This window comes from Calliphora vicina, chromosome 3, assembly GCF_958450345.1.
Source record: "Calliphora vicina chromosome 3, idCalVici1.1, whole genome shotgun sequence".
Classification (NCBI taxonomy): domain Eukaryota; kingdom Metazoa; phylum Arthropoda; class Insecta; order Diptera; family Calliphoridae; genus Calliphora; species Calliphora vicina.
Genome location: NC_088782.1, coordinates 102193111 through 102220960, shown reverse-complemented (window position 1 = coordinate 102220960; position 27850 = coordinate 102193111). Strand labels below are relative to the sequence as shown.

The following is a 27850-nucleotide window of genomic DNA, read 5'->3' as shown; positions in this document are numbered from 1 at the left end:
ATATTAAAGGTATTGTGAAGCACTATTAAATGATACCTATAACGATCAGTTTGTTTTCCAAATATATGAGAAATGTACTATTATATGTATTGACTTTAAATTCATATAACTCTTAAACTAAGAGAGAGCAGGCAAAAATATTAACGTTTTTGTGCTTCTAATTATGAGAGCTATCAACACCAAAGAAATTATAAAAATGCAAGCTGTTTCGCTGATCTTGATTTATACCATTTTTTGGATTAAAAATTTCATTCTGACTTAAAAGTAGAAAGAGGTTTACTTTAATTTTTCAAAGGAATAAGTTGACACCACTTCCCAAATACAACTATGTTATATTTGTTTACATCTTTCTTTGTTTATCTCTCTAACCTCAAAAAAATACTTATTTTGGAAAAAGTAAATAATAAACGAAAATGGATATTGAGGGTAATTATTACAATTATTATAAAATAAATCAATTATTTATTTTTAATGTCTTACTTTGTAGATGAAATGTTCGAAGAGCACTTGGATGAAGAATATCAAAACAGTGAAATCGAAGAACAATTTACAGCATTAGAGACACAAATTGTTGAATTGGAAAAGAAACAATCAACCGCTCACAATGACCATGAACTGCAGGACAAATTAGAAAAAGCTATTGCATTGCTAAGATTACATGTACAAAGTTATCAGCGCATCATTATATTTAACAGACGTCGAGCCAAACAACGTTTGAGAAGAAGACAGTGTACATTAAGAAATTTCTTTTTACAGTCCCTAATGGAAACGCAAATAAGATTTGTGGAAATGTTACCATTGGCTTTAGAACCTCAACTATTTTTAGAAAACAAACCCAGTGAAGATGTAGAAATGGATAAAACTTCGACCCCATCAAATCCAACTGAGGAGAGCGACTATGAGGATGTGGCAGAACCTCTGTGTTTTTACAAAGACGCAGTTACAAAATTTACTGAATACCAGTGGCTTGATACATTTCATATGCCTAAACATATTTTTGAGCTGATATGTTCAAGACTAAAGACTTCGCTCGAAAGTATAGACATGCATTTCGAGACCTGGATTTCAATGTGCATTTATATGATGGCTACTGGTAGTAAGTTTAGTTATGTTGCAATGCTTTTTAATGTGGAAAAACGATTTGCGAGACGATCTTTATTTAAATTTATAGTAGCCCTACTTAAGGAATTCTCGGGAAAGCATCTTTCTATGCCAAAAAGTACAAGCGAGTTTGAAAAAATATCGAATGGTTTCCAAAAAGCCTCGAATATGACGCCATGTGTTGCTGGAGTTTTATGTCTTTTCGAGTTGCCTAGTAATTGTGATTGCGGACGCAACAAGGCATGTCGAGGAAAAAACCTTAAAGTACAAGTGTGTATTGATAACCAGTTATTGTTTCGTAAAGTAGAAATGACCACGCAAAAACCTACAATGTTCCTCAAATCACCAAATGAAGTCAGCCTAAATTGGAAAAAATTTTCAGAATCTTGTGTATTACCTTACTTTATAGTCGCCCCACCAGGTTATCCTTTGCGCACTTGGCTTATGCAAAAATACGATAAACCTAGTGAAACTTGGGAATATGACTTCAATAAATGTTTCGGCAGTTTAAACATCTTTCGTGAAGTTTCTTTGAAGAGATTGTTTGGCCGTTGGCACATACTTAACTCTACTGAATGCATTTTGCCGGAGTCGAAGAGTTTTATTATAAAAGCATGCTGTCTTTTGCATAATCTTTTAGAGGAAAGACGAGAATACTTTTCAGTTGAATGGTGTACAAATTTTAATCCATGTAAATATGAATACAAACTGAGTGCAGCGGTAACACAATTTTATAACGACTCAAAACCGGCTATGGAAAACCGAAATAGTATTGCAAAATTAATACGTTTAACAAAAATACATAATATAGAAGACGAATTTGAGACGAATTAAATAATAAAAGGTTTCTTATTCAAAATAAAAGGTGTTACATTATTATTGGTTGTAACAGTTTACTATACATAATTATTTATGAACATTTATGGGCCAAGTAAATGTAACAGTAAAGAACTCCTATAAGCGAAGAAAATACTGCAATCTTTTAGGCATATAATTTACCTTCGCATATGCGCGTTAAATGCAGCGCAGTGATGCATTTCCTAAAAGGCCCGATTTCTCCACGTTGTATCTCTAAGTTAAAATTCGTAAACATTCAAATTGCGGAGTATCCCCTTGGAAGAGCCAGTTAATCAATGGTAGTTATAGTTCTGTACTTATTCAACAAGGTCTCATGACCTCTTTCTAATTAATGACCATTTTTTCTTCGCTGTTTATGCTAGAATAGTATTAATTTGCAGTTAAAAAGTATGGTATTGATATACTCATTAGATAATTTTAAATGAGTTTAGAATCGGATCATTCCAGTTGTGCCTAAAATACTGATGGTTGCAAATTTAAACAAACTATACAGATCATTCGTTTTGAATTAGGCTGTGAATTTTCCAAGTCCCTAAATTAGACTTGAACCAAAAAAAAACAAATTCTAATTTTTTTTTTTAAATATTTTTTCATCTTTTATTATACATCTTTAAAATGTAAAAATGTAATTGTACAAAAAAAAACATTTTTTTAAAACAAATTAGTACAAACGTTGGGGTGGGCCCATGGATGACTTGATGTGCAAAGAGCGAACGTTTTGCCAGTTCTTCTTCAACAAAGATACCAAGAAATTGATAGACAAATGGATGTTTTGGACTAATTCGTCTTGTTGCATGCCAACGTGGCCAACAGCAACAGACAAGCACAATACTTTCTTCATTTGGAACTTGATGGTGGACTTGACTTCTTCGATCTTGCCCATCATGGATTCTTGGTGAGACAAAAGACCAGGGAACTTGCCAGCCTTGTTCAAACCGGGACCCAAGAGACGGGGAATTTGTTTGATCAAAGATTCTGAAGCCAAGAAAGCATCATAAGATTTGGCCAATTTCTTAACCAACTTCTTGTTCTTGTTCAATTTCTTCAAAGCTTCGGCGTCCATGCATTCTACACCGTTAGCCTTGGCTTCATCACAATGCTGTTGATCACCCAAGACACAAACCTTCATTTTTGGGCGGGGGATGTGCTTCAATCTGTAAACAAATAAATGAGCAAACAATTAGTTTAAGCGAAATATTTAAAAATTTATTTAACTACAATAAATTCATATTAGTTTGAAGATGTTTTTAAATCAGTCAATTTAATCCACACGAAAACCAAAAGGCTCTTAAGGTTTTCAGGTAATACATGCAATATTTTAATCACATCATTGGAAACATCTTTCAAACTATGTTCCCAGAATATAATAATTGTTTATCTATAAACAAAAGTATTTTCTAAGGTAAATTAATAATTTATCTTTAGAATAGTTCTTGTATTTAATGATAAAACATTTAAAATATCCTTTGACATCAAAATTTATAAAACTTACACATTATCCCTCTTAGTGTAGAAGGAGGAGTAGCAAGTTTTCTCTTAAAGAGCATTATATAAAATATAATCAAAAGGGGCGGCTTTCCTTTCCAGTTTAAAACCGAAAAGAAATTAAGCCTACTCAATTTGATTTTAAGACCCTGAGTTCAGGTCCGTCAAGTGCCAAAACACTTGACTGCCTGTAGAAAATCAAAACTTCAAAAGATGCAGAGAATGCACATTAAGAAATATTTTTTCAATTCATACAGGTTGAAAATCAACATACTTGACAGTGCCGGAGAAACGCTTATCCTTTTGGGGATCGTAATTCTTCAAACCGATTTGTAATTCAACGGTTTCCAAGAAGCCGCGCTTCTTCTTGGAGGAGAACTCCAGAACGCCATTTACGCTCTCGTACAAGGTATCACGAGAAACTTTTGAACTGTAAGAAAAAAAAATAAAAATTAATACGATTCCAAATGAATATATCACAAAATTTTTTTGTTTTTTAACAATTGTAAAAATTATTGTTTTAATTAAAAACTTATGTAAGAGTTAATAATTTGTTATACAAAAATTTTAAAATTAATTTAGCAATTATTTCCAAACTTAAGGTGGACATTGAGAATCCATAAAGCTGGTTTATAATTGCCATCGAAAAAATATTACTAAAAATATATGACAAAATTTGTTTATTTTTTAACAATTGTAAAAATTATTGTTTTAATTAAAAACTAATATATGCGTTAATAATTTATTATACAAACATTTTTAAATTAATTTAGCAATTATTTCCAAACTTAAGGTGGACATTGATAATCCATAAAGCTGGTTTATAATTGCCATCGAGAAAAAATATTACTAAAAATCATTAAATATTAAACAAATTTATTAAAAAACTTTAATATTTTACAAATTAGTTTAAAGATGTTGGAAATATTTATAAATTAATTTAGCTAATCTAGTTTAAAAAAAACACTTACGCCATGACTGCTTTTGTCAAAAGTTAAACCAGAAAAGAAAGTTCTGATAAATTTGACCATGCTGCTAGCTGTCAAACAAATTGTCATTTTTCATTCACAGTTGTATTTAAGCAGAGTTGCATTTAATAACACTTACAGAGTTGCTTAAAATTTTATTCATGGTTGATTATCATTTTTAGTAAAGACATAAACCACAGGGAATAGTTTATTTTTTTGTAACCTATAAATAAGTTTTTTTTATAGAATAAAACAAAAAGAAAACAATTTTATGTTCTATAAAACGAATAGTTATTTGTGCTTTAATTTGTTTAAATTAATAATCGAATTAATATATCTACTATGAAGAGTGAAAATCGTTACTATTGACTATAAAATCAGATCAAATAAAGATCCCAATAATAGTTTATATTTTCTTACTTTTTTTTTTTTCTGTTAATATTCATATTTTCTGTAATGTTGGCCTACGGCCGGGTGAAGGGACTTAATACTCTGGGGTGTATTGAACACCGGCTTAGCTAAAATCACTTTTTCAGTATATAAACATTTTCTGAAATACTGCCATATGAAAATTGTCGGTATAACTATTAGTTAACACATAACCAGACTTCGTGTTACTGGGGGTAAAAGGTATTTTGAAGCATTATTCAATGGTACCCATAATGATCAGATCATTTTCTAAATATGTGAAATTTACTATTATATGTATATATTGACTTTAAATTCCTATAACTCCTAAACCAAGAGAGAACAGGCAATCATTTTAACGTTTTTGTACTTATAATTATGAGAGCTATCAACGACAAAAAAATTTTGAAAAGCTAACATTTTACGATCTTGATTTATTTGGAAAAATCCAGACTAATGGTGTAAATTGTTTTAATGTTCTCTTTTGGTTTAGAAGTTATACAGTAATAAAAGTCGTTTATTTGCGTGTGTCGGAAATGAAAATGACTTCGTTCGGCCGAAAACCAGCTATTAAGAGACAAATTATCGATATACCCCGTCTATTCAAAAAAATATATCCTTATTGTAGGTGTAACATTTGAAAACAATTAGAAACGAAGAGTGTTTTCATACAAAAATTACATCTAATTGGCAATTTAAGCCCTTTTAAAGATATCGAAACATTTGAGATCAAATAATTATTTTAGGAAATAATTACGATATTAGTTCCAATTGTTTTAACCATGTTCCAATTGTTTTAAATGAGTTCCGATTGTCTTAACCATAGATTAATAAGTGGTAAGAATGTATTAGTAAAAAACTATGTGAAATAAAAAAAAATTTTTTCTGTAATTTCTTTGATTGAGTTTTTTCTAGTTTCCGCTCTATGTATATTTTCTATATGGTTTTAACTGCTGATCGTGAAGCTTTAAACGATTTTTTTTTATTAAATTTTGTTCAATGCGGCTCCTCGCAGAACAAAAGGTACTTTTTAGAATTTTTTTAAGAATTGATTTTTTGGTATTTTTATAATATTTGGGTTGAAATCTTCTAGAAAAAATCAATTTCCCAAAATTTTTAAATTTTCAAAAAAGTACCTTTTGTTCTGCGGCTCCTCATATTGCAAAAAGGCAACTCATAAACTCGCTACCGAATTATTAGTACAATTGTTGACGATTTTTTTTTTTTGCAAAACTTGACAACAATGCTGAACTGTTAATTGTTTTTTTTATTGTTTTATTATTCTATTGTCTATTTGTGCTTTTTGATAAGTAAATCGAAAATTGTGTACGAAATATTAAAGAAAAATATATGTATTTATATATTTTGTGTAACATAAATATATTTTACATTAACTCACATTTTTGATTAATAAATTTGCTATTCGAATAAACAGTATTTCAGCGTATCAAGTAAAAGCCGGTTTCTTGTGTATGTGCAAAAATTTGCAAGGTAAAAATATTTTTATACGTAATTGTTTATATACATACATACATATAATTGATGTACATATTTTTAACTAAACGTTTATTAATCAAATATTATTATTGTTTATTTGTTTTACAAAATAAACCTTATCTAATTTGGCAAATTCGGGAGAGATATATGCGCATAATGCAGTGACGTGTGTCAAAAAATGTTAAATGTTTTACGGGTATAAAAATATATTAACACTATATTTCCTAATGCGAATCTAATAGTTTGAATTGGTCATATGCATTCTTTTTGGATATAATTTGTAACCTATAATTTGACACATGGTGGAGTACCAAGCAAAACACAATGTGGAAATTGTTGGCGACTATTAAACTTAGGAGTTTGTTTGAGATTTCAGGCTTCCTGTAGGAAGATATAGGTCGATTGGCCGTTCTTGGACGAGGCTCTTAACAAAATTAGTGTATTGTTTAGAAATTTAATATAAATGAATCAATAATTCACGAGATTTTTTTTAAATTTGTTTGTATTGCCGTACGCTCATGGGTCATTTTCATTACAAATGTACATAACAAATCATTCTTGTTTCAAAAAAAAATTCTAACTTGTTTAATTACTTATGTTTGCATGATATTGAAACTGAAATTATCCGGCATAAATTTTAGTGGAATATTTTAATCCTTATCTGTCTTTTTTTAAAGGACTTTTTGATTTTCTCGAAAAAGGGGCCAAATTTTTTCCCAATGAGTAGAGCTAGAGGGTTAATATCTTCCACAAAAATGATTCCCATAAAATTCCACAATATAACTCCGACAATAAGAATTCTCTCAGACATTAACTTACATTTTTTTCATTTAGTACAATGCTCTCTCAATCAAAAAATTAAAACTTTGACCCACTGTAAAAAAATTCAGACCAGCTGGAATATAAGTTTATTCTATAAAAATTAACTACTTATGCTATTGGACAGTGAAATTAATGTTTTTTTTTTTTTTCATAAAAATTGGCAACTTTTTTAGAACTGAAAATGTTTGTATTTTGATGATTTGTTCCATTTTGTTCTTTCATTAGGGTGAAGTCACTAACACAAAACCTGTTATGTGACTAGTTCCAAAGTGGTAAGGACCATTTCTAGTTCTCACACATTATATGAAGGCGACCTGTCACTTTAAAATGGTCATGTTTTAGTCAGTGGTAAATTGACACAGCTATTTATGTTAAATAAAAAATTTCTCAAACTAAATTAAGACTATTTTAAATTTAGTTGGAATCCAAAAAAAAACTATCAATCACAAAGAAAAATCAAAAGAATTTAAATTTATGTTTATTACCGAATACAATGTTGTTGTAGAACAAATACATTGTATAATCCTAAAAAAATCTCTAATAGTCACTTTTAAAAATCTTAACATATATTGTCTCCCTTTCAATTTTAGCACACAAACACCTGCCAGATATTAGCGGCGCAACCACTATACAGATTGACTCTCTCGGAGAATTTCATTTAAACTTTGAATGAGGTAAGAGGAAAAAAAATATTTTTATTGTTAAATAAAACATTTCTAATTCACTCTCTCTCTCTATTCCATAGCAAACAATTTTTCTTCAACTACGTCAGTCGGTCTGCGACTGAAAATAACTTAAATGCCAGTGGTGGAAAAATTTAATGAATATGAATGTTTGATTTTATAACATTTCGTGTTTGGTCAGAAACAGCAGAAAGGCAACAGCATTAATACAATACACAAGTGACAGACACACCACAACTGATTGTTACTTTCGTTTGATTTAAACCGAAAAGAATTTTCTTTTCTAGTGTTAAACACACTGCAGAACGAGAAAATATATATTTAAAAAGGTTCCTAAACTGCAAAAATAAATAAAAAAAACCGAAGTGAAAATTTAAATATGTACATTGAACTTTATAAACTATACAATAAAATTCAATGAATGTGCCTTGATATTGAATAAAAAGCAAGCGAAAACATCAAGATAAAAAAAGCAAAAAAAATCTGCATATAAAATAAGGAAAGTAATTCAATCAATGAAAAAAGGAAATATCTATACTACAACTGCCTCAAAAATTACATAACAATTCCATAATATAAAAAACACCAAGAAGTATCTCAGTATTTTAGCTTTAAAACGTGTGTGTCAGGCTTTTTGTAAACGTTTTATTTACGATTTCTATTTTTTGAAAATTCTACTCGATACTATTTTTCTCTGCTGTGTTCTGCCATATATTGGAATTTTTCGCTGACCATAACCTTACACAATGGCCAGACCAATTAGTGATAATCATGTAAGTTTAATCAAAGAAATTTTCTATTTTTTATATGTATTAATATCTAATTATTGTTGCTTTTTTAATTAATTAAGTGAGTCATGTTGCTTTTATAAAAACAAAATAACTTTTCTTTATTGCATTAATTTCATGTCTGTCGTAATATTTATTTTTAAATTTTATTTATGAAGTCATTAAATGGCTTTTATTCTTTTTAGCTTTTGTTTTTGTTTATTTTTAATTTGCAGTTGAAAAATGTGGGTAAGGTGGCTGGCATACATTACGCTGTCTGTCTTGGCTGAACTGTTGTGTTCATGATAGATTTAATTAAACAATTAGGTTGCAAATTTTATGCACATCGGGTGTTATTTGTTTTTACAATACATACTATTTTGTTGCTAATGTACATGCATATTTTAATTGTGACACATTTTTTTCAGCAACAAATCATATTCATGATTTTCTCAGAGATTATAAAATATACAATATAATAGATTGTCCCGTAGGACAAAATATAGTTCGAATACCACTGACCAGATGCAAGACATTTTGCTAATATAGCACCTCTAGAAGAGATTTGTTAAGTACCCATTGGATCACACCTTGCACACAACAGCTACTATAAACGACATTTATAGAGATAATAAATTTAGGAAAAAACACATAACTCTTTCTGTAGACACAGGGACGATATGTAATTTCTTACCTAATTTGTTATGTGCATAACTTTATATTTATTTTTCACTTAAGAAATTTGAGAACAATTTTAAAGAAGTTTAATGACCGGATTTTGAGCAAATGTAAACACTATTGATTTAATTTAATTTTCGCCTCACTTCTTTCATTTCTTTTCTTCTTAACTAAGTCTATTCCACAATGGATCCAATATGGATCTGTGAGTGGATGTGCATTTTATAGTACACGTCTCTTCTAATATAATCTAAAAAATACTATAGATGTTTATATACTTAACTAAATAGTTGGTAATATGATTAAGGTATTAATTTCAAAATTGTTGGCCATATTTGGTTTGAATTTATGAAAAAAAAGAGATAAAAAAGGGTACAGCGAAAACATTGGTAATTTTTGTTTTTAAACATTGATTATTTATTCTAAGACGTAAAAATTATTAATTTAGATCTCTATATTCAAAAAAAATTATGTAATTATGTTATGTGGTAAAAACAGGTAAAATGAGGAATTTTGTGTTTATTTTTAATAAATGAGCTGCAGACTTAAAATTTTAAATATTAATATAAAAAATTCTTCAAGACCATACATTTGGGAAGTTCAAGTAAAAGGGGATAAAGAAGGGTAAAGATTTTTGTTTCGGTACTTTTTTGGTATATTTTATATATCAGTTTTCTAAGCTTTATAAATCTACACCAGCTATAAATGTCAATTAATTTGAATACAATTTTAAGATTGGCAAACTAAAGATTGAAAATCTCGATATCTTTATTTTATTATATTCTATAGTTCTTCAAGTTTCTCCAACAAATTTCTCTAATTAAGAAAAATGAGAAGTGATAAGGAGACAATATATTAAAAGCTTAAAATTTCCGAGTATATTTAATTTTTTTTCTTTACAAACAATCTCTTGAAAATTTCGAATGGAATAAAAAAAATCAGCCAAATCGCTCACGTGATGTCATTACATACATGGACCATTTAATTTTTATATATAGATAAAATATATTAGTCTGTCCATACAGCCAATTTTTTTTATTTTTATACCCACCATCAAAAAATATGGGGGTATATTGATTTTGTCATGCCGTCATTCATAGTATATAAAGTCTGTTTGAAAACACGAAAGTGCTGCCTGAAATTTTCCACAAATACTCTCTGTTGATAAGGTTTGTTTGGTATCGAAAATGGCCAATATCGGTTCAAGATTTTACCTAGCCACCATACTAATGTGCCCCGTAATACTGTTTGAGCAGTCATAAATATGTTGATTAAGCGGCAATCCTGATAATATTTTGTACAAATTAGTTCTAAGTACTCTGAAAGCAATCGGGCAACATTTGTCCCTAGTCCCCGTATAAGGTCCAGTTAGAAAATGACTTGAACATTCATAATTGTCTTATAATAATTAAAATCGTGATGAAATTGTACATAAACATGTTTTATAAGAACCTAAATCTTTCTACCAATTTTTGTGGGGATCAGTCCATAATTGACCCTACCCCCCATATAACTTCTATATTAGAAAAATATTTTATTGTCATATATTGATGATGGGTATAAAAAATTCGGAAAAAAATTTCCTACAGAATGAACTGAAGTAATTGCATATCGCAAAATTTTAGCAAAAACAGTTCAGGTATACCTATTACATAATTCTGTGAGACCAACAAATTCCAAAAATATTTTACTAAATTAAATGTAAAATAAACCGCTAAACTAAATATGTATGATTCTTCATCAATAAATTTATAGAAAGTTCTTCAAAAATTAGTGATTAAAGTCCATTCAAAATGTGTAAATATTAGCATTAAAATATAAATCGTCCTGCCCAAAATGACCAAAGAACATTATGGAGAACTTAACCATAATGAAATTTTCACTTGATATTTGTAAGAATATGAAAATAGAAAGTTTACTGAAAAAATCTCACAACGACCCCTTAATAAAACAATAGCGTATAATATTTTTAAACGAACATTTAATTGAACAATATTAATATGTAATATTACCCCCATATGCATAAACAACATTTAAATTTATCAAAGGTTTATAAATCAAATTTTGTATGGAAATTTTTTTATACCCTTCACCTTCGTGAGAAGGTATATATGTATATATCTGGATCCTTATATATAGCGGAGTCGATTAAGCCATGTCCGTCTGACTGTATGTACAGTATTGGCCATAACTAAAGCACCCCTTCAATAGAATTTTTCAAAACATAATTTTTTTGATAAAAAATTCTTTTTTGAATTCTGATTTGCATATATTTTATTAACTTATATTGTTAATGTTCATATAACATTCATTTAGTAAAAGATAATTTTATGAACAATTAATTTAAAATGATAAATCATATAAAAACACAAAACGCAACTTACAAAACAAAAGCACCCCCTTATAAGATGTTTACAAATTTGACTACGCTACTGTATATTTGCATTGTGAATTGACGGGACTGACAACGAATGGATTTAAAAATTCCAGAAGATAAAAATAAAGAAAGACGTAGTGTGTATAATTTAAGTTTTATACAGTTTATTGCAATAAAAACAATGGGATGGAAAACGTACTCCAGTGAATTTAAGATTAAAGTTATTGAAGACCGGAAGACGGATTTATCACGACATGAATTAATTAAATAATATTCAATTAACAGATCAGTTTTTTTCAAGCTCATTTCAATGTTTTTGCAGACTGGTCTCATATCAACGGTAAATTCTGGAGGACGTCCGCGAAATAAAACACGATATTATGATTCCTTGATCAAAAGAGCAATTCAAAAATATCCTACAGCATAATCTAGTCAAGTATGAACAAGTTTATGATTATGCGTTAGCGAAAGAACAATCCGTTGAAAAGCAGTAGAAGTCGGATTATTCAGTTGACGACCAGCAAAAAAACCTATTATATCAGCTAAGAACAAGAAAGCTAGACTGAAGTTTGCCAAAGCGCACATCGACTAGAGTGTCCAAAAATGGAAGACAGTACTGTTCACTGATTAATCCAAATACAACTTAAAAAGTTCCGATGGAATAAGGCGTGTACGCAGACCAAAAGGAGAAAGACTGAATCCTAAGTATTGCAAAGGAACAACTAAACTTGGAGGAGGCAATGTAATGGTCTGGGGTGTCTTTTCTGGTCAAGGAATTGGGCTAATTCATAAAATTAATGGGATTATGGATCATTTCATGTACCGTGATATAATGAAAGCTGTAATGTTGCCTTATGGCAGTGAAGAGATGCCACTTAAAGGGAGCTTCCAACAGGATAAAGATCCTAAGCACACCTCCAAAATTTGTAAGACTTGGCTACAGAGCAATAAAATTCAAGTTATTCATTGAACTCCTGAATCTCCCAATAACAATCCTATTGAGAACTTGAGGGATATTTTTAATATGAAAATAAAACGTGAAATTTGCCGAAATAACGATCGGAAATTTTCATGATTTATTCCAAGCCGTTAAAATAGCCTGGGAAGGAATATTGCAAGACAAGATAAAAAACTTAATATCTTCTATGCCTAAGTGATGTGCTTGTGTCATCCAATGCAAAGAATTTGCAAAAAAATAGTAATTAAAATTAGTGTTATATTATATCCATCAAGGGGTGCTTTAGTTTTGTCCGTTTCATTTACTACCTTAAAATATTTTTTGATTTTATTTTACCACTTATGGAAAGATTAACTTTCAAACTATTTGTTTATCAATAATAAACATATTAACAAATGAAAATAATACATATTCGAAATTTAAAACTTTGTTTTTATAAAAGAAAATATAATATGAAAAAAATTAACTGAGGGGTGCTTTAGTTATGGCCGATACTGTATGTATGTTGAAATCAATTTTCTGAGGATGTTGAAATCAATTTTCTGAGGACGTCAGATATCTTCGGGATCCAAATCTTCAATAATTCTGTCAGACATGCTTTCGAGATGTTTCCTATTTAAAATCAGTAAAATCGGTCCACAAATGGCTGAGATATAAGGAAAAAACTAGGACAACCTCGATTTTTGAGCTATATCTGGATTACTAAGTCATTAATATAGACAATATGGATACCTAATGATAGATATTTCAAAGACCTTTGCATCGACGTATATAAGACCATAGTAAGTTGGACATACAATGGGTCAAAATCGGAAAAAAATAATTTTTAACCCGATTTTTTTTTTCATCAAAAAATTTGTTTTTGTCATAAATTCTTTTTCCAAAAAAATGAATTAAAGAAATTAAAAAACAATTTGGAAAAAAAAAATTTTAAAACATTAAAAAAACATTTTGTTTAAATAAAAATATTTAAAAAAAAATATATTTTTAAGTATAATTTGGTGAAGGATATATAAGATTCGGCACAGCCGAATATAGCTCTCTTACTTGTTTTTTTATTAAACATTTTTTTTCACTGAATTTTTGTTTCACCAATATTTTTTTTGGATCGAATAGATAGCAATTTCGATATAGACATGGCCACCTGACCGTATGCATGATTGATACAACAATATATTCGCTATAGTCCAACTTTGATTGCTATTTTAAATCGGACCACAAATGACTGATATATTTTTTCACCGAATTTTTGTTTCGCCAAAAATAGTTTTTAATAAGTAAACTTTTTTAAAATAAGATTTCAGTTATTCGAAACAAATGAAACGAACAGTTAATTGATCAATATAAACATAATAAGGGAATAACGGTTAACTATTTGAAAGCTCTATTTACCATGCCATTGCATAATTTATTTTCAAAAACTTATAGTAGAACTGTAACTAATTGGATAATTATGAATGTGAACAATGAAATGTAGGATTTCTCTATGTCTTTTTATACCGAATCCTGAATGTACAGCTGAGATTTGCATTCAATTTAGAACCAACATAAATAACATCTGTTTAACTTTACTAAATTGTTGAAAATTTTAATTTAACCTTGAAAATCGTTATTCTCTTACTAAAGTGCTACTAGGAAAAATTTATTGCATGTATTTTAAATAAAAGAGTAAAACCTAAACACTCTTTATTTAGTATCTTGACGTTATATACATATTTATTTATTAAATCACGTATACATTGCATTATCTAATATACAAAAGATAACCGCTATATAAGCATGACATGGGGGTATTCACACTATGCTCTTAAATTGCTCCACCATATACAAAATTCTCTTAACTACTTATACACAAACAATTTAAGTACAAGAGTTATTACAAAAAATAAAAAACACATTGAATATGAATTTACTATTTACTTTAATATAGTAGTGCCCAATATTTTGTTGCTGTTTTAAAAATTTAATCTCATGAGTTTTGAATTGAAGCTATATTTGTAGTAGTTGTTATTGTTGTCGTTTTAACAAATATCAGGCGGCAATCTATATCGTACTATGTACTGAACACAAAACGCCGCATCAGTCACCAACGGGAGTAGCAAGCGTTTAGTATTAACTGGGAAATAAATTGAATTTATTAGTAATACTCGTTATAAAAATTAAAATTTTTTGTATTTTTTACAAATAAATAAAATAAAAATTATAGTGTTAAGAAGTAATTTTAGTGTAAAACAAATACAACAAAATGTCGTCTAAATCTGATGATATTGATGTAAGTTATTTTTTTTTTTTAGTAAACAAGGTGTTTCCCTTGTTGTTCTATTATTTCATGTTTTTCACCCTTAATTTTATGTTTAGACTTTTGGCACAAATGTATAAAGCTTTTGTAATAATGACGTGCTCTCTTTTTTACTTGTCAAAAAAATGTGCTTCGCTTTCCATTAAAGTTAAGTTAAATAATTTTGTTGGTGTTACTTTTATGCTTTTTTATTATTTAATGTTTGCTTTTGTTATGATTTTATCATACAATTTTTAAGATGAAATAAAGGTCAGGGTTTCTTATCTTATGTCAGTTTAAAGCTTGCGAATTTCAACCGGCACGTATTCAAATTTTTTATTTGCTTCTATAACATGAAATTTAGGTATGGGAGATTATTCTAGTATGTAATTTTCATTTTGTTGTTATGAGATCATTTCTGATTAGAACTTATTATTGATATTAACTGCGTAGATGTATTACAAATAAGTTCACCTTAATTGTGTAATTTCGTGATTGAATATTTTTGCTTTGGATGATATCAAGCTAATTTATGAATGCCAACTAATATTTCCCTTTGATTTAGACTATATGGTAGTGATCGACATTGATTACCTGTAAATAACACGAATGTCAACGAAGTTCATTAAATTTATCAAATAAGATGTAAGCCTATAATAGGCCATGTTATTGATGATGAAATAAAATAAATAAAAATCACAATCAATAGGTAGACAGATTACAATTACAACAGAGAATGAAAATGATTAACAGGTTATTATAATCAATATTTAAAGTTCCTTTTATGTCGATCACTGCTATATATAGCTGAAACTTGTTGATCTGACACAGAAGTCAATTTCATCTTTTAACACACGTCACATTTCGCAATGTACGATGTAAAAATGTCATCATCTTTTAACTAGGAGATCTATATTATTTGGCGTTACATATTTTTTTGTTAAAAATTTCATTAAAATTAAACAACAATAGAAATTTGTACTAAATCGACCTAATAGAAGTTAATTTTCCTGGTTTAAATAAAAATTGTTATGCCTGATAACCCAGTAAATAACTCTTTAAAAATTACCAAATTTTTCTGTTGTGGTTGCAAAATTTTAATTGTGGTGACAAAAAATTCTGTTATTTAAATCATAATTCTTCTGTGTCAACTGATTTTCTGTATCTAATATCGAAAGATTCTATTGAATCTTTCGTTTGACAACAAATCTCAACGAATGTGAAATAATACAGTAACTTTAAGAAGAAACCTTATTAAGAAATTCGCGGAATTACCAGATGCAAATTACCTGGGAATAAGAATTTGTTGTAACTTCTAAAACAAATACTATTTATGCATGTTTCAACTACTTTAGCAAACATTTATTTTATGTATTAAATTATTTATCTAAACTATTTGTTATGCTTTTTATTTTCTAAACGGGTTTATAACATGTAGCGAGTTTAATAAGCGTTTGCAATTTAACCTTTAAACCTTAATCTAAACCCCTTTAAATATTATTAACTTTAATCATACGTTTCTAAATACGTATGTCTATAATTTCTACACATTCTAATTTTTATTTACTTGCAAACGTAATGTATAAGTTTCATAATTTGTAATCTTTAAATTATAATTCATTTCAACTGATATCAATAAATGTTTGTTTTTATTTTTTTTGTAAAATTATTCGCTGAATACTTTTTTAGGTTTTTTTTAGAAAGTGTTAGGAAATTGTTTATACTAAGTAAATATTTTACTTGTTAGATTTGATTTTCTATAGCTAAAAAAGTGTATGTAAACAAATTCTAGATAGATGATATTTTAAATAACTTATTAACTACAATTGTATATAGAATTGTGGTGAGAAAAAACGCACACTCATAATAAATCAACAGCTATAGATTTAACTATGTATATCTATATATATATACATATTAGAAAATTTAATTAATTCTATTTATTTACATTTTTTTTTAGATTATCCCCATTGCTGTGGGCCTAGTTGCCGTAGTAGCTGGTGCTGTTATTATTCATTATTTAATTAATAAAAAATCCACAAAGAAACCCCGCCCTGAACCAAATAGAACCGCACGCTTGCGTACTCTAATCGATGCTAATGATAAATATCAATTACCCTTGATTGAAAAAGAAGTCTTGAGTCATGATACACGCCGCTTCCGTTTCGGTTTACCCTCACATCAGCACATATTGGGTCTACCCGTGGGTCAGCATATTCATCTTATTGCCACCATTGACAATGAACTAGTGATACGTCCATATACACCTATTTCTTCCGATGATGATGTGGGTTATGTTGATCTTGTGGTTAAGGTTTATTTCAAAGATACTCATCCCAAATTTCCAGCTGGTGGCAAAATGTCTCAATATTTAGATCAAATGCAAATTGGTGATAAGATTTCGTTCCGTGGTCCTTCAGGCCGTTTGCAATATTTGGGTAATGGTAATTTCTCAATTAAGAAATTGCGTAAAGATCCTCCTAAGACTGTCACCGCTAAACGTGTTAATATGATTGCTGGTGGCACTGGTATTACTCCCATGTTGCAGTTGGTGCGTGATGTCTTGAAACATAGTGAGAAGGATAAAACTGAATTGGCTTTATTGTTTGCTAATCAGGTAAGTTATAAATAAATAGAAATCGTTTAGGAAGATTGTTTTACTTTTTTATGTTTAATATTTTCAGAGTGAAAAAGATATTTTATTACGCAATGAACTTGATGAATTGGCCAAGAAATATCCAGATCAATTGAAAGTCTGGTATACGGTTGATAAAGCTGGTGAAGGTGAGTTTTGTTTTTGTCTTTTTCTTCAAAATTAATAATTTAAGTTTGATTATAGTTTAATTTTTAAATACGCACATTATTTTTATGATGCTTTATTTTAAAATATTTTAAGTTAAAAGGGACTAATTTTAAATTACAAAGGACTGTTTTAAAACTATTTCGATAACATTTAAATGATAATTAATACCTTCAATTTATTATTTAGTGCATTGTCTCAAATGTTATCTCATAATAATCACAATTCGCATGATCGCTCGAGGTCTGATATTCTAATGTGTTAAGAAAGGCTGCCCTGCTTCAAAATCAAATGATTGGAGTGTATTGCTATTTGACATGTCATAACGAGAGTGGCCGATTGCTTTATATGTCGCTACAATCGTCCCATGTGTTCATTCTGAATTTTACCTTCTGGTTGGTGTAGATGCCATGCTTGGAAAAGTAAATGTTGTCATATACTACACCTAGTGTTTTCGAGCTATGTAAATTATGGAGTTCCATCCTTAGCCCAAGAATTAAATTTACATGCTTCCTATAGAAAAATTACTGTGAGGAGGATTACTTCCTTGTGGCACAACTATTTTATGGATTAGTTAATTTCTTGTGTCTAAACTCAACAATGGATAAATTTAAAGCTTCAATTATAGTGAAGAGAAATTTTTATTTTGGAAGGTTTCTAGTTGTTGTAACAGTTCGACTGTGACCGATTGTTCTTTCCTGAAATTATAAGAGTAAATATTTTTAATTATTTGTGTCAGTAGCTGGTATTGGGAGCTGGAGAAACTGCGCCACCTCAGTTGGTCTTAAACACAGGTCTATGGGGCGCAAATTTGTAGACCTGGTGGGACAATTATATAAGTGCATTGTATCGTGAGGACTTTGATGACAGGCGGGGCAACGGTTTAAAGTGCCAGGAACGATACGCTGTACATACAGCTGTACAAACCGAAAGTTTCTAGTTGTAAATAAGCCCAGTAAAAATATAATTGAGAATCAGTTCAATCAGGACTTTAACTGATGATGAGGGGTTCGATTTAGGTGAATCATGTATGCTTTTTATATTAAAGTGTCATTATAGCATATCAACAAATTACATGACAAATAAGAAGTTTTGGCAGAGGTTCATGAAATGACGAAGTGGTTCGATTTAGGTGAAACATGCTTGATTTTTCCATTAGCGTGTCATTGGAGATCATGTGTATATGCGAGTATTTATATACGGCCCTTCATTTGAACGATTTCATAGAATCAATGCATGTTGAATGAATCGACTGAGTTTTTTCATTGGTGTAAAACACTAATTTGTATGTCATTTTGAACAAAATCAAGATTGAAGTAAATTCTTAAAATTCCCATAACTCATTTAAAATCCGTCTCCATTGATATTTATAAGCACTTCCTTACTGACGAATTTATTGAATTTAGGAATAAAAAAATGTCGAAGCTAATACATTGAACCGACAACCGGTTCAACATAGGCCATATTATCCTTGTGGTCATGCATGTGGTTTCACTCCTCCATCCTATTTAAACGAGCTCAGTATATATCCTGTTATATTAAGTCAGATACTTCCAAATTTGTTTACTGTAATATACCCCAGAATGATTTTAGATTAGCTGGGTTGTAGTCATAAATGTGATCTTCATATTTTGGCAGGTATGCTGCGTAAGAACAATTATCCTATTAAATTTACATTTTCTTAAACAGATGAAGGAGGCAAATGGCGATAATTAATAACTCCATTAAGTTGTATTTTGTAAAGCCATGCAGTGTCCATGATGGTTTTGTGGCCTGTGTTTAAACATAATTTTCCGTGTGATTCAGACAAATCTGAAGAATATAATTTGTTGCTTCGAAATCTGATCGGCGTAAAACCTACTCTCATTATAAGAATTTAAATTTGTTATTATTTAATGGAAAGAAAATGTTTTTTGTGAAATCCTTCTTTCTATGCCTACACGTATTCCTTACTAAGCGAAGCCGCTTTTGGGCTTACCGATAAAATTTCAGTATATTTACTTGGAGAAACCCGCTTTGATTACTGGCACTCTGTTAATCCTAAATATATGAAATAGGGGAAAACTAATTGGCATTATTATTATTTGTTGCATCAGTATTAAAGATTTGCACGTGATGTTTTTTGAACTAGACTTTCTGTAAAAGATGCTTAAAGCTTCAAAACAAATGCAGAACATTCATACAAGAAAAAAGATTTAATCCATATAGACCAATAACAAGTTCATTATTCAAAATATTCCAAAAATTTGATTGCTCACGGCTGTCTCAGAATTCTATTCTTATCGAAAATATAATTATTTTAGTATTTTGCTTTTTCACAAAGAGTAAAACTAAAATTATTGGAATAAAACCACCTTCCATGGAATTGAAGTTTTAATTAACATCTTAACTTTTTTGATTTTTGATTTATTAAGCAAAACATTGCCAATTCAAAATTAAAAATAAAATTAACTGGAATTAATTGGAATCTAACGAAGGTAGAACAAAATCTAATGGAAATTGAAGCCATTCCGTTACAAATGACAAATGGTGACAGGTTTATATATAACTAAAATTAGAAATCGAGTCAGTTTATCTCTTTATATTAAATTTTTATTGGATTTTTTTTTATTTATATCCAATTACATTTTAAAACCAAAGACATTTTATTGATATGTATCGAAGTCAACATTCTAAAAAGTTAAATATTTTGCTCTTGGCGGGAATTCCCAGGATCCCGGGATATTTTAAAATGAATCCCGATTTCCCGGGATATGAAAAAGTGCCGGAAAAGAAAAACTCTAATCAGTATGTATAAATTGCTGCTACTACTAGCTTATTTCAATTGTTTTGAATTACATATTTATTTACTACGGATTCAAAAATCTGCAGGTGTAACGAAAACAACCACAATAACAATGTTTATAGCCAGATAAGGTTGATTGACTTTACATTTGACTTCAATTACAAGCTTGAATTTATTAATATTTAATTTGGTATAATAATTTGTTACTGTTTTAGTCCAAATCAATGAAATTCAATATGAATAAAACATGTTCGTTATGTTAATTTTACGACACCAAATATAGAAAGATTTAGCAAAAAATAAATTAGTAATTCTGTGATTTCTTATTTACTAATAAGATTATAGTAAAAGAATTTCAAAATTGGTCGTCTTTAAGGCGATAAAAGAGCGCTGTCCCTAGAAGACTTTGAAAACTTGTAGTAAATTGATATTGTTTTCAATATTTCTAAAAAAACCTATTAAAGACATTTTTTTGATGATTATTTTAAATGTTTTGTGTTGTTAGGTAACAAATAAATGCTAAAAGTTTATATTTCTTATAATTTTTAATTTTCCAAGTTTTTGGTTTGAGTTTTATTAGCTTAATTTTAATCAAACCAATTTAATCAAAAAAAAATTGCACACATTTTTGAAAATAAAAATATCCCTTAAATTTTGTTTAATCCTTTATTAAAAAATACTTTTAAAAATGCTGCCAAAAAAATGCGGACGCCACGACGAAAACTTAAAGGCTGGACATATAATACCGGCTATATAAACGATGACATGATGAGGGATCATCTGTATTCACCAGCTGATGATACACTGTGCTTACTATGTGGACCACCACCAATGGTTAATTATACCTGTATACCTGGTCTCGATAGGCTGGGTCATAAAAGCGAAATGCGTTTTAGTTACTAAACACCAAAAGAAAAACAAACACAACACAACTAATTCATAATGTTCTAAAAAATGTAGTAGATAATTTTAAATGGAGTGTGTAGATATTATATATGTTGTATAATTATATATTATTATTATTAAATTATTTATTTATGTATTTAAATGCTGCCTTAAAGTGTGTAGATAAACAAAGGTACTTATGTTTAAGGTTAAAGGTAATTTTCTTAACAATTTTCATATTTATAAACGTTTTTTCTTTTCATCTTTTTTCTTTGTTATAGGCTGGACCTACAGTATTGGTTTTATCAACGATATGATGATTAAAGTCAATTTATTCCCCGCCGATGATTCTACCATTACTTTAATGTGTGGTCCACCACCCATGATTAATTTTGCCTGCAATCCTGCTTTGGATCAATTGGGTTATCATCCCGATAATAGATTTGCTTATTAAGTTTTTTCAAATTTTTAATTGATACATAAATCATTCATTATAACATTTATTTTCTAGTTTGTTTAATAAATTTTTTATTTGCATTTCTAAATCAACTGTTTAATTTAAATTGTTATATGTATGTACGTATTCGAAATAAATACATTTTTGTTTTATTAAATATTGTTGTAGTATTTTAAATCAGGGTCCTAACTATAGCATTCATGTCGAAACCCGAATGCCATAATACCAAATTGCGATCGATTTACTCAATTACAAATCTCGTAATTCGGACCCTGGTCAGTCCATACTTTATTTTTGATTGTTTATGCTTTGAGAACAAATCATTTTTTTATAAAATGTGCACAAATTTATTTTCAATAAAAAAGAAAAATAAACGTGAAATATTGTAATTCGTTATCATTATTTTTATGATTCATTATAAATTTCAGTTAAATAAAAAATCAAAAAGGAAATGTATATTACTTATTGCCTGTTTCACAATAACGAATGAATGATTTCGTTCGCATTCTAAGCGAAATAAAACTGATTCGTTCACATAAATATTAAGTTAGCGAACGAAATCATTCGTTATTGTGAAACTGGCTATTATTGTTTTAATGTCAGCAAGTCTATAAATAAAGTAAGTTTTGAAATTTTTAAATATCGTTATCTTTATATAGAAAGGCTCCAACTCGTGTTTTTTTGTAAACCCAGATTTTCCTTTATTTCGATAAATGGTCCGCCCATATATCATATTTAGCCAAAAAATCTCGACTTAAAAAAAAAACGAGTTAGGGTATTTCTATATTAAGGTAACGATATAAACATATAATTACCCAGTGCAACACATAAAATGAAAACTCTTCATGGTATTCATTGTATTTTTCTCAAAAACCAATTGGAATTTTATTTTCCTGTTTTTTACATCTTTATTCACCATTTTTGGCCCACAGCTGCCAAACTGGGAAATTCAGTAAAGTAATCTTCAGAAAAAATAATACATAATACTGGAAAAAGCTTTTTTTCATTTTCCAGCTTTATCAACTATGTGCAATTTTTCTCCGTAGATGGCGTTGTTGAAAATGTCTTGCCCATCGAATCGGTGGATGCATTGCTTTCAAACGTTTGTTGGTGGAGCCATAAGGTAACTCAATATGAAGATGCAGACACCGAAGTCGCTGAGGACGATAGATTTGAAGGACACACTGAATGAGATATGCCATTGAATGCGCTATCAAGCTCAGATGATGCATCAACTTCAATGGATATTTATTAATACTAGAATCGCCTGGTGGCCTAAATTCGACCATTTTTAAAACTCTTGTTACCACTTTTATGGAAAGAATTTTTAAACAATTTTTTTATTCGTTTTTTTCCAAAATTTAGTTTTTTGCATACTTTGATAGATAATCCCGTAATACATCATTACAAATATGTCACAACATTAAATTTTTTGAAAACCTTCATAAAAATCTGTGTTAAAAAAAAAATCGCAACTACAGAACTTAAAGTTGTTGTTACTTAGGGCCTTTCTATAATAAGGTAGCGATATGTTTCATCAATATTGTGGAACAATAACATACTTAAAAGTCAATATATCGGGTATTCTTCCGGCTCGGTTGCTATTTAAAATCGGCCCACAAATGGCTGAGATATAAGGAAAAAACCGGGACAACCTAGATTTTTGGCCTATTTTTGATCTATGTATATCTGGATTACTAAGTAATTAATAAAGACAATATGGATATCTAATGATATATATTTCAAAGTCCATTGCAACGATTTATATAAGTTGTACTTACACGCACGGTGGTCAATCCCGGCCAAAAATCCATAACTTCATTATTTCTTCATAAAAATGATTAAAATTTAGTATTTGTATTAAGAATAACATAACCAACCGATCGATAAATATTTCGATGTTCAAGTACAGGGTTTGGTCAAAAAAGCATGGAAATTCATTCCAAAATTATAGTATGATACTTGAGTTTTTGACAAATATTAATACTCAGTATTGCCGTCTATAAATACCTTAATGAGTATAAAAACTGACATATTTAATTTACATGTATTTGTCGGTTGAGAACATGATAATAGACGAAACTGGAGACACTACGGAAATAAGTTTATATCAGAAATTATCGAAATTAGTAAAAGTATTTCTAAAAAATCCAAAAAGACTTCAATGGTATAATGAAGATTTTATATACTTAGAAAAATAACTGAGATATTGGATATTCTTTACCATGCCTTACTTTCGATTTCACTAACATCTACAAACAGCGAGAGTTTTTTCCAAGTCGAGTTTTATTAAAACTAAAGAAAATTAATTACTTTTTGGTTGAATTGCTATGTTTTGTCTATTTTGTATTTAAGTACAGAAAATTCGTGGATATATTTTCAGTTTAAAATTTAAAAAGAAATTATTCGGTTAATCGATTAATTTAAAATTAACCGATTATTAACCGATTAAATGTTAACCCCGATTAATTATTTGCTCGATTAACCGATTAAACCAGAAACCCGATTAATTGAATACCCTAGTAGTTACTTTATAGCCAAAATAATTATGGTACTGTATATTCTGAAGTGTAGTGTTTATAAAAAACCGACTTTTTAAAAAACCGGTTTGTCGGTTAACCGAAAATTGAGCTTTTTTAGAAACCCGGTTTTTCGGTTAATCGACATCGAAAAAACCGGTTTAACCGGTTAACCGTCATATATATGTAGAAAACATAAAATGTCCAATAAAGTATATACAGCTTTAAAATTTGTAGTTTTTAGTAGTCAGGAATGGTTAATATTAAATACCTATGAATATACAAAAGTGCTAAGTCCATTTTATTTTGTAAAAATTTCAAAATTATTATCTCAGTCAAATGGAATTGAGTATAAATATGTTACTAAATATATAATATACTTGTTTTAATTATTGGTTTATTCATTAAATTTTTCTGATATGGAACAGAAAATGTAGCAAGTCCCAAAAAAGGACCTATAAGATGCAAACGCACTTCTTCTTAGCTGTGATTATTTGTTATTATAAATCATACCAAATAATTAATAAAACTCCATTATCAGATTTCAAAATATTTAAAATTATGGATTTTGGAACGTTGTTATTTCTGAAAAGGACTTTGTACACTAAGCTAACGAAATGAATAATAAAATAAAATTTTAAAAACAAAACACACTAATGAAGTCAAATTGATTGAAAGAAGGTATGCACATCAAATTCAACTTGACGTTTGGTAAAATCATCACTAAGTTTATAATGAATCATTATTAAGATTTTGCTTAACTTCTAGAATTCTGCGGAATTTAATTTTTATAGTTTGATTATGTGCAATTTATCCTGAAAAAGTTTTTAAGTAAACTCATCGTCCTCTACTATTTATTGTAATTCTTAAAAATATCAATCTAAATAGGTTTATATTGTAAATCAGCAGTTTAGGTTTCAAATCAGACCAAAAATGTTTGTACAATGAATATAAAAAATGCACAAAACCATGAGATTTCTTAATTTTAAACCTAAATGTTAAAAACCGGTTAACCGAGTGATAAAAACCGGATAAACCGGTTAACCGAAAATCAACATTTTAAATTAACTGGTTCGCAAAAAACCGAGATTTCGAAGAAAAACCGGTTTTTCGGTTAACCGGTTTATAAACACTACTGAAGTGTTAAGAAAAATTTACCATCAAAATTTTATAAAAATTAAAAAAACAAAAAAAATGGGTCAAAATCGGGAAAAATATTTTTTAACCGATTTTTTTTTTCATCAAAAAATATTTATGACAAAAAAAATTTTTTTATTAAAAAAAAAAAAAATTAAAACAATTTTGAAAAAAATGAAATTTTACCTAAAAATATTTTTAAGTACAATTTGGTGAAGGGTATATAAGATTATAGCTCTCTTACTTAAAATGTTGGAAGACTCTAGCTATAACAATTCTTTAGATATTCGAAAATAACTACTTATTTTGTATATTCTGACACCATGCATTTGCGTTTAGTTGTTCTCAACTACGTACAATTGTAACAAAATAACTCACGCAAAGTTTTGAGAATCTCACAATTATTATTATCCATACCCTTACCTCTATCGGTGAAGGGTATGAAAATATAAATAATTCCATATTACCAAGATAATCGCCTTTCTCGAATCTAATATCTGTCAATTTAAATATATTCCAAATTGAATGAAAACATTCCCAAAAAAAACTTGTTAATGACTGCAATTACTGAACAACTTTTCAATGACTACTTTGTACCATCTGCATTACTTAGAAGCATTAAGGTAATGACTGACATATAAATATTTGTTTACGAAATTTAGTATTAATTCATAATAAAATAATTCAATATTTGAGGATTTTTGTAGAGTAGAGCACTTTATGTGCAACTGCCCGAAAATACAGAGTCATAGATTGAAATGGCTAGGGAACAGATTTCTAGATGAACTTGGGCTGTAAATTGGGTAACATACTAGGTTTTATCAGGGGAATAGGTTGTCTATTTAAATGATATTCTACGATGCATTCAAATCTGTAACCACTATTATGATGTACTAAATTTCTTAATCGATATCGAATGCGGTAATTCGGCCCCAGGCCTTTCTTTAGACCAGTTATAATAATTTCTTCTTATTAGTATCGTTATATTACATGAAAATGTTTGCCCTTTAGTGAATAAAATTAGTTAAAATTTGGTATTTTGATATATATTTATTTCACTGTTTAACATTTTAATTCGTTTTAGTTAACATTAAATTATGTACTTGATTTTAAAATTAATTCTCGATGACCTGTTGTCACTTTCAATTTGTTTGATATTTGTACACATCCACATGCATGTGTAAATTCACAATAAGACAGAAAAAGTTGTATGAAATACTCTTTCGCATTTCATAAATATTTAATTGTGTATAAATTGAAATACGGAAATACGAAAGGCTTACTGCAAAAAAAATCTTAAACTAATTTTATTGTTCAACACACAATCAATATTGTATAAGTTGTGTTGTCCGATTTTACAATAGTTGTACAAGTATTTATGTAATGAATGGAACATAATATAAATATTATGTTAATTATTTTACTTTATACCTTGGCCACAACCACCTAAATTATTTCAGAAAAAGTAAAACAAAGTTTTTTTCGGAATGAATTGATTTTCTCAATTTTTTTTTTTTACAAATTTCATTAAAAATATCTGTTCGGAAATACATCATTGCGCTGCTTCTAAATACGACAACTCCATATGACCAAAAACAAAAAAAAAATATGAAAACAAATATTACATTATTGTTGGAGCAATGAATTTGTCAATTTTTATTTCTTATGGCATTTTTTTTTGTTATAATTGTTAAAATAAATGTATGATTATAAAATAATTAAATTAATTAATAGCATAGTAAGTGTACGTTTGTGTAAGACAGTAAAAAAATTATTTTTAATATAATAAGCGTCTTTTTTTTTTAAAGAAATCTATAAATATTTTATTAGTTATTTATCCAAAGATCTTAAAATACATACGAAAATATTTCCAAAACTGATGAAAGCTTTGATATAATGAGCGTTTGTTGTCAAAGCCCATTAGTATTTGAATTATTACAATTCTATTATAAATTAATGTGTTGAATCAAGTGTAAAATGTATTATGTTTTCTTAACCTTAATGTCTTGTATTTTTTTTTAAATTTAAATTGCTGAATCTGTTTTATGTTTAGGTTAAATGTATTTCAAATGTATGTAAAAATATTACACAAATATTTAATAGAGTTAATAATGATTTATTAAGCAAAGTGTGTAGTAAACCTTTATTAAATTTAATAAGCTTTTAATAATATCGGCTTTGTTTAGAATTCATGAAGCAGATACTTAATTGTAAATAAAGTTAAACTCCCTATTGTTTCAATTATGGATGGCAACCGAACTTCAGTTGCGTTGTGGTTGCCCACAAATTTCTGGTTGCCATTTGGCAACAGAAAATGATGCTGCCAGTTGCCATCTGTAATATCATTTAGGCAACTGAAGTTCGGTTGCCATCCATAATCGGCCCAT

General features: G+C 28.7%; 3 protein-coding genes across 5 annotated transcripts; 2 read left to right on the top strand and 1 right to left on the bottom strand.

Moving 5' to 3' along the window:
• Nucleotides 1-319: 319 nt before the first annotated feature.
• On the top strand, nt 320-1965 carry LOC135953980 (uncharacterized). The gene is made up of 2 exons (XM_065504022.1): nt 320-426; nt 488-1965. Exons 1-2 carry the CDS (start codon nt 414-416, stop codon nt 1933-1935), a joined length of 1461 nt encoding a protein of 486 aa, XP_065360094.1. The 5' UTR covers nt 320-413; the 3' UTR covers nt 1936-1965.
• A 563-nt stretch (nt 1966-2528) lies between these two features.
• On the bottom strand, nt 2529-4508 carry RpL10Ab (ribosomal protein L10Ab). The gene is made up of 3 exons (XM_065503854.1): nt 4416-4508; nt 3719-3874; nt 2529-3113 (listed from the first exon to the last, which is right to left on the bottom strand). The coding sequence occupies exons 1-3, from the start codon at nt 4418-4420 to the stop codon at nt 2621-2623; spliced, it is 654 nt and encodes a 217-aa protein (XP_065359926.1). The 5' UTR covers nt 4421-4508; the 3' UTR covers nt 2529-2620.
• Nucleotides 4509-6154: 1646 nt separating this feature from the next.
• LOC135953744 (NADH-cytochrome b5 reductase 3) lies at nt 6155-22263 on the top strand. 3 transcript variants are annotated; one of them, XM_065503728.1, is made up of 6 exons: nt 6155-6311; nt 7730-7813; nt 7885-8595; nt 16841-17497; nt 17565-17664; nt 21196-21407. In XM_065503728.1, exons 3-6 carry the CDS (start codon nt 8569-8571, stop codon nt 21366-21368), a joined length of 957 nt encoding a protein of 318 aa, XP_065359800.1. In that variant the 5' UTR covers nt 6155-6311; nt 7730-7813; nt 7885-8568; the 3' UTR covers nt 21369-21407. The 3 variants fall into 3 exon arrangements, with proteins under 3 accessions (XP_065359800.1, XP_065359798.1, XP_065359799.1); XM_065503726.1 differs by lacking the exon at nt 21196-21407 and adding an exon at nt 21632-22263 and having other exon boundaries at nt 6176-6311; XM_065503727.1 differs by lacking the exons at nt 6155-6311; nt 7730-7813; nt 7885-8595; nt 21196-21407 and adding exons at nt 14672-14874; nt 21632-22263.
• The last annotated feature ends 5587 nt before the right edge of the window (nt 22264-27850 follow it).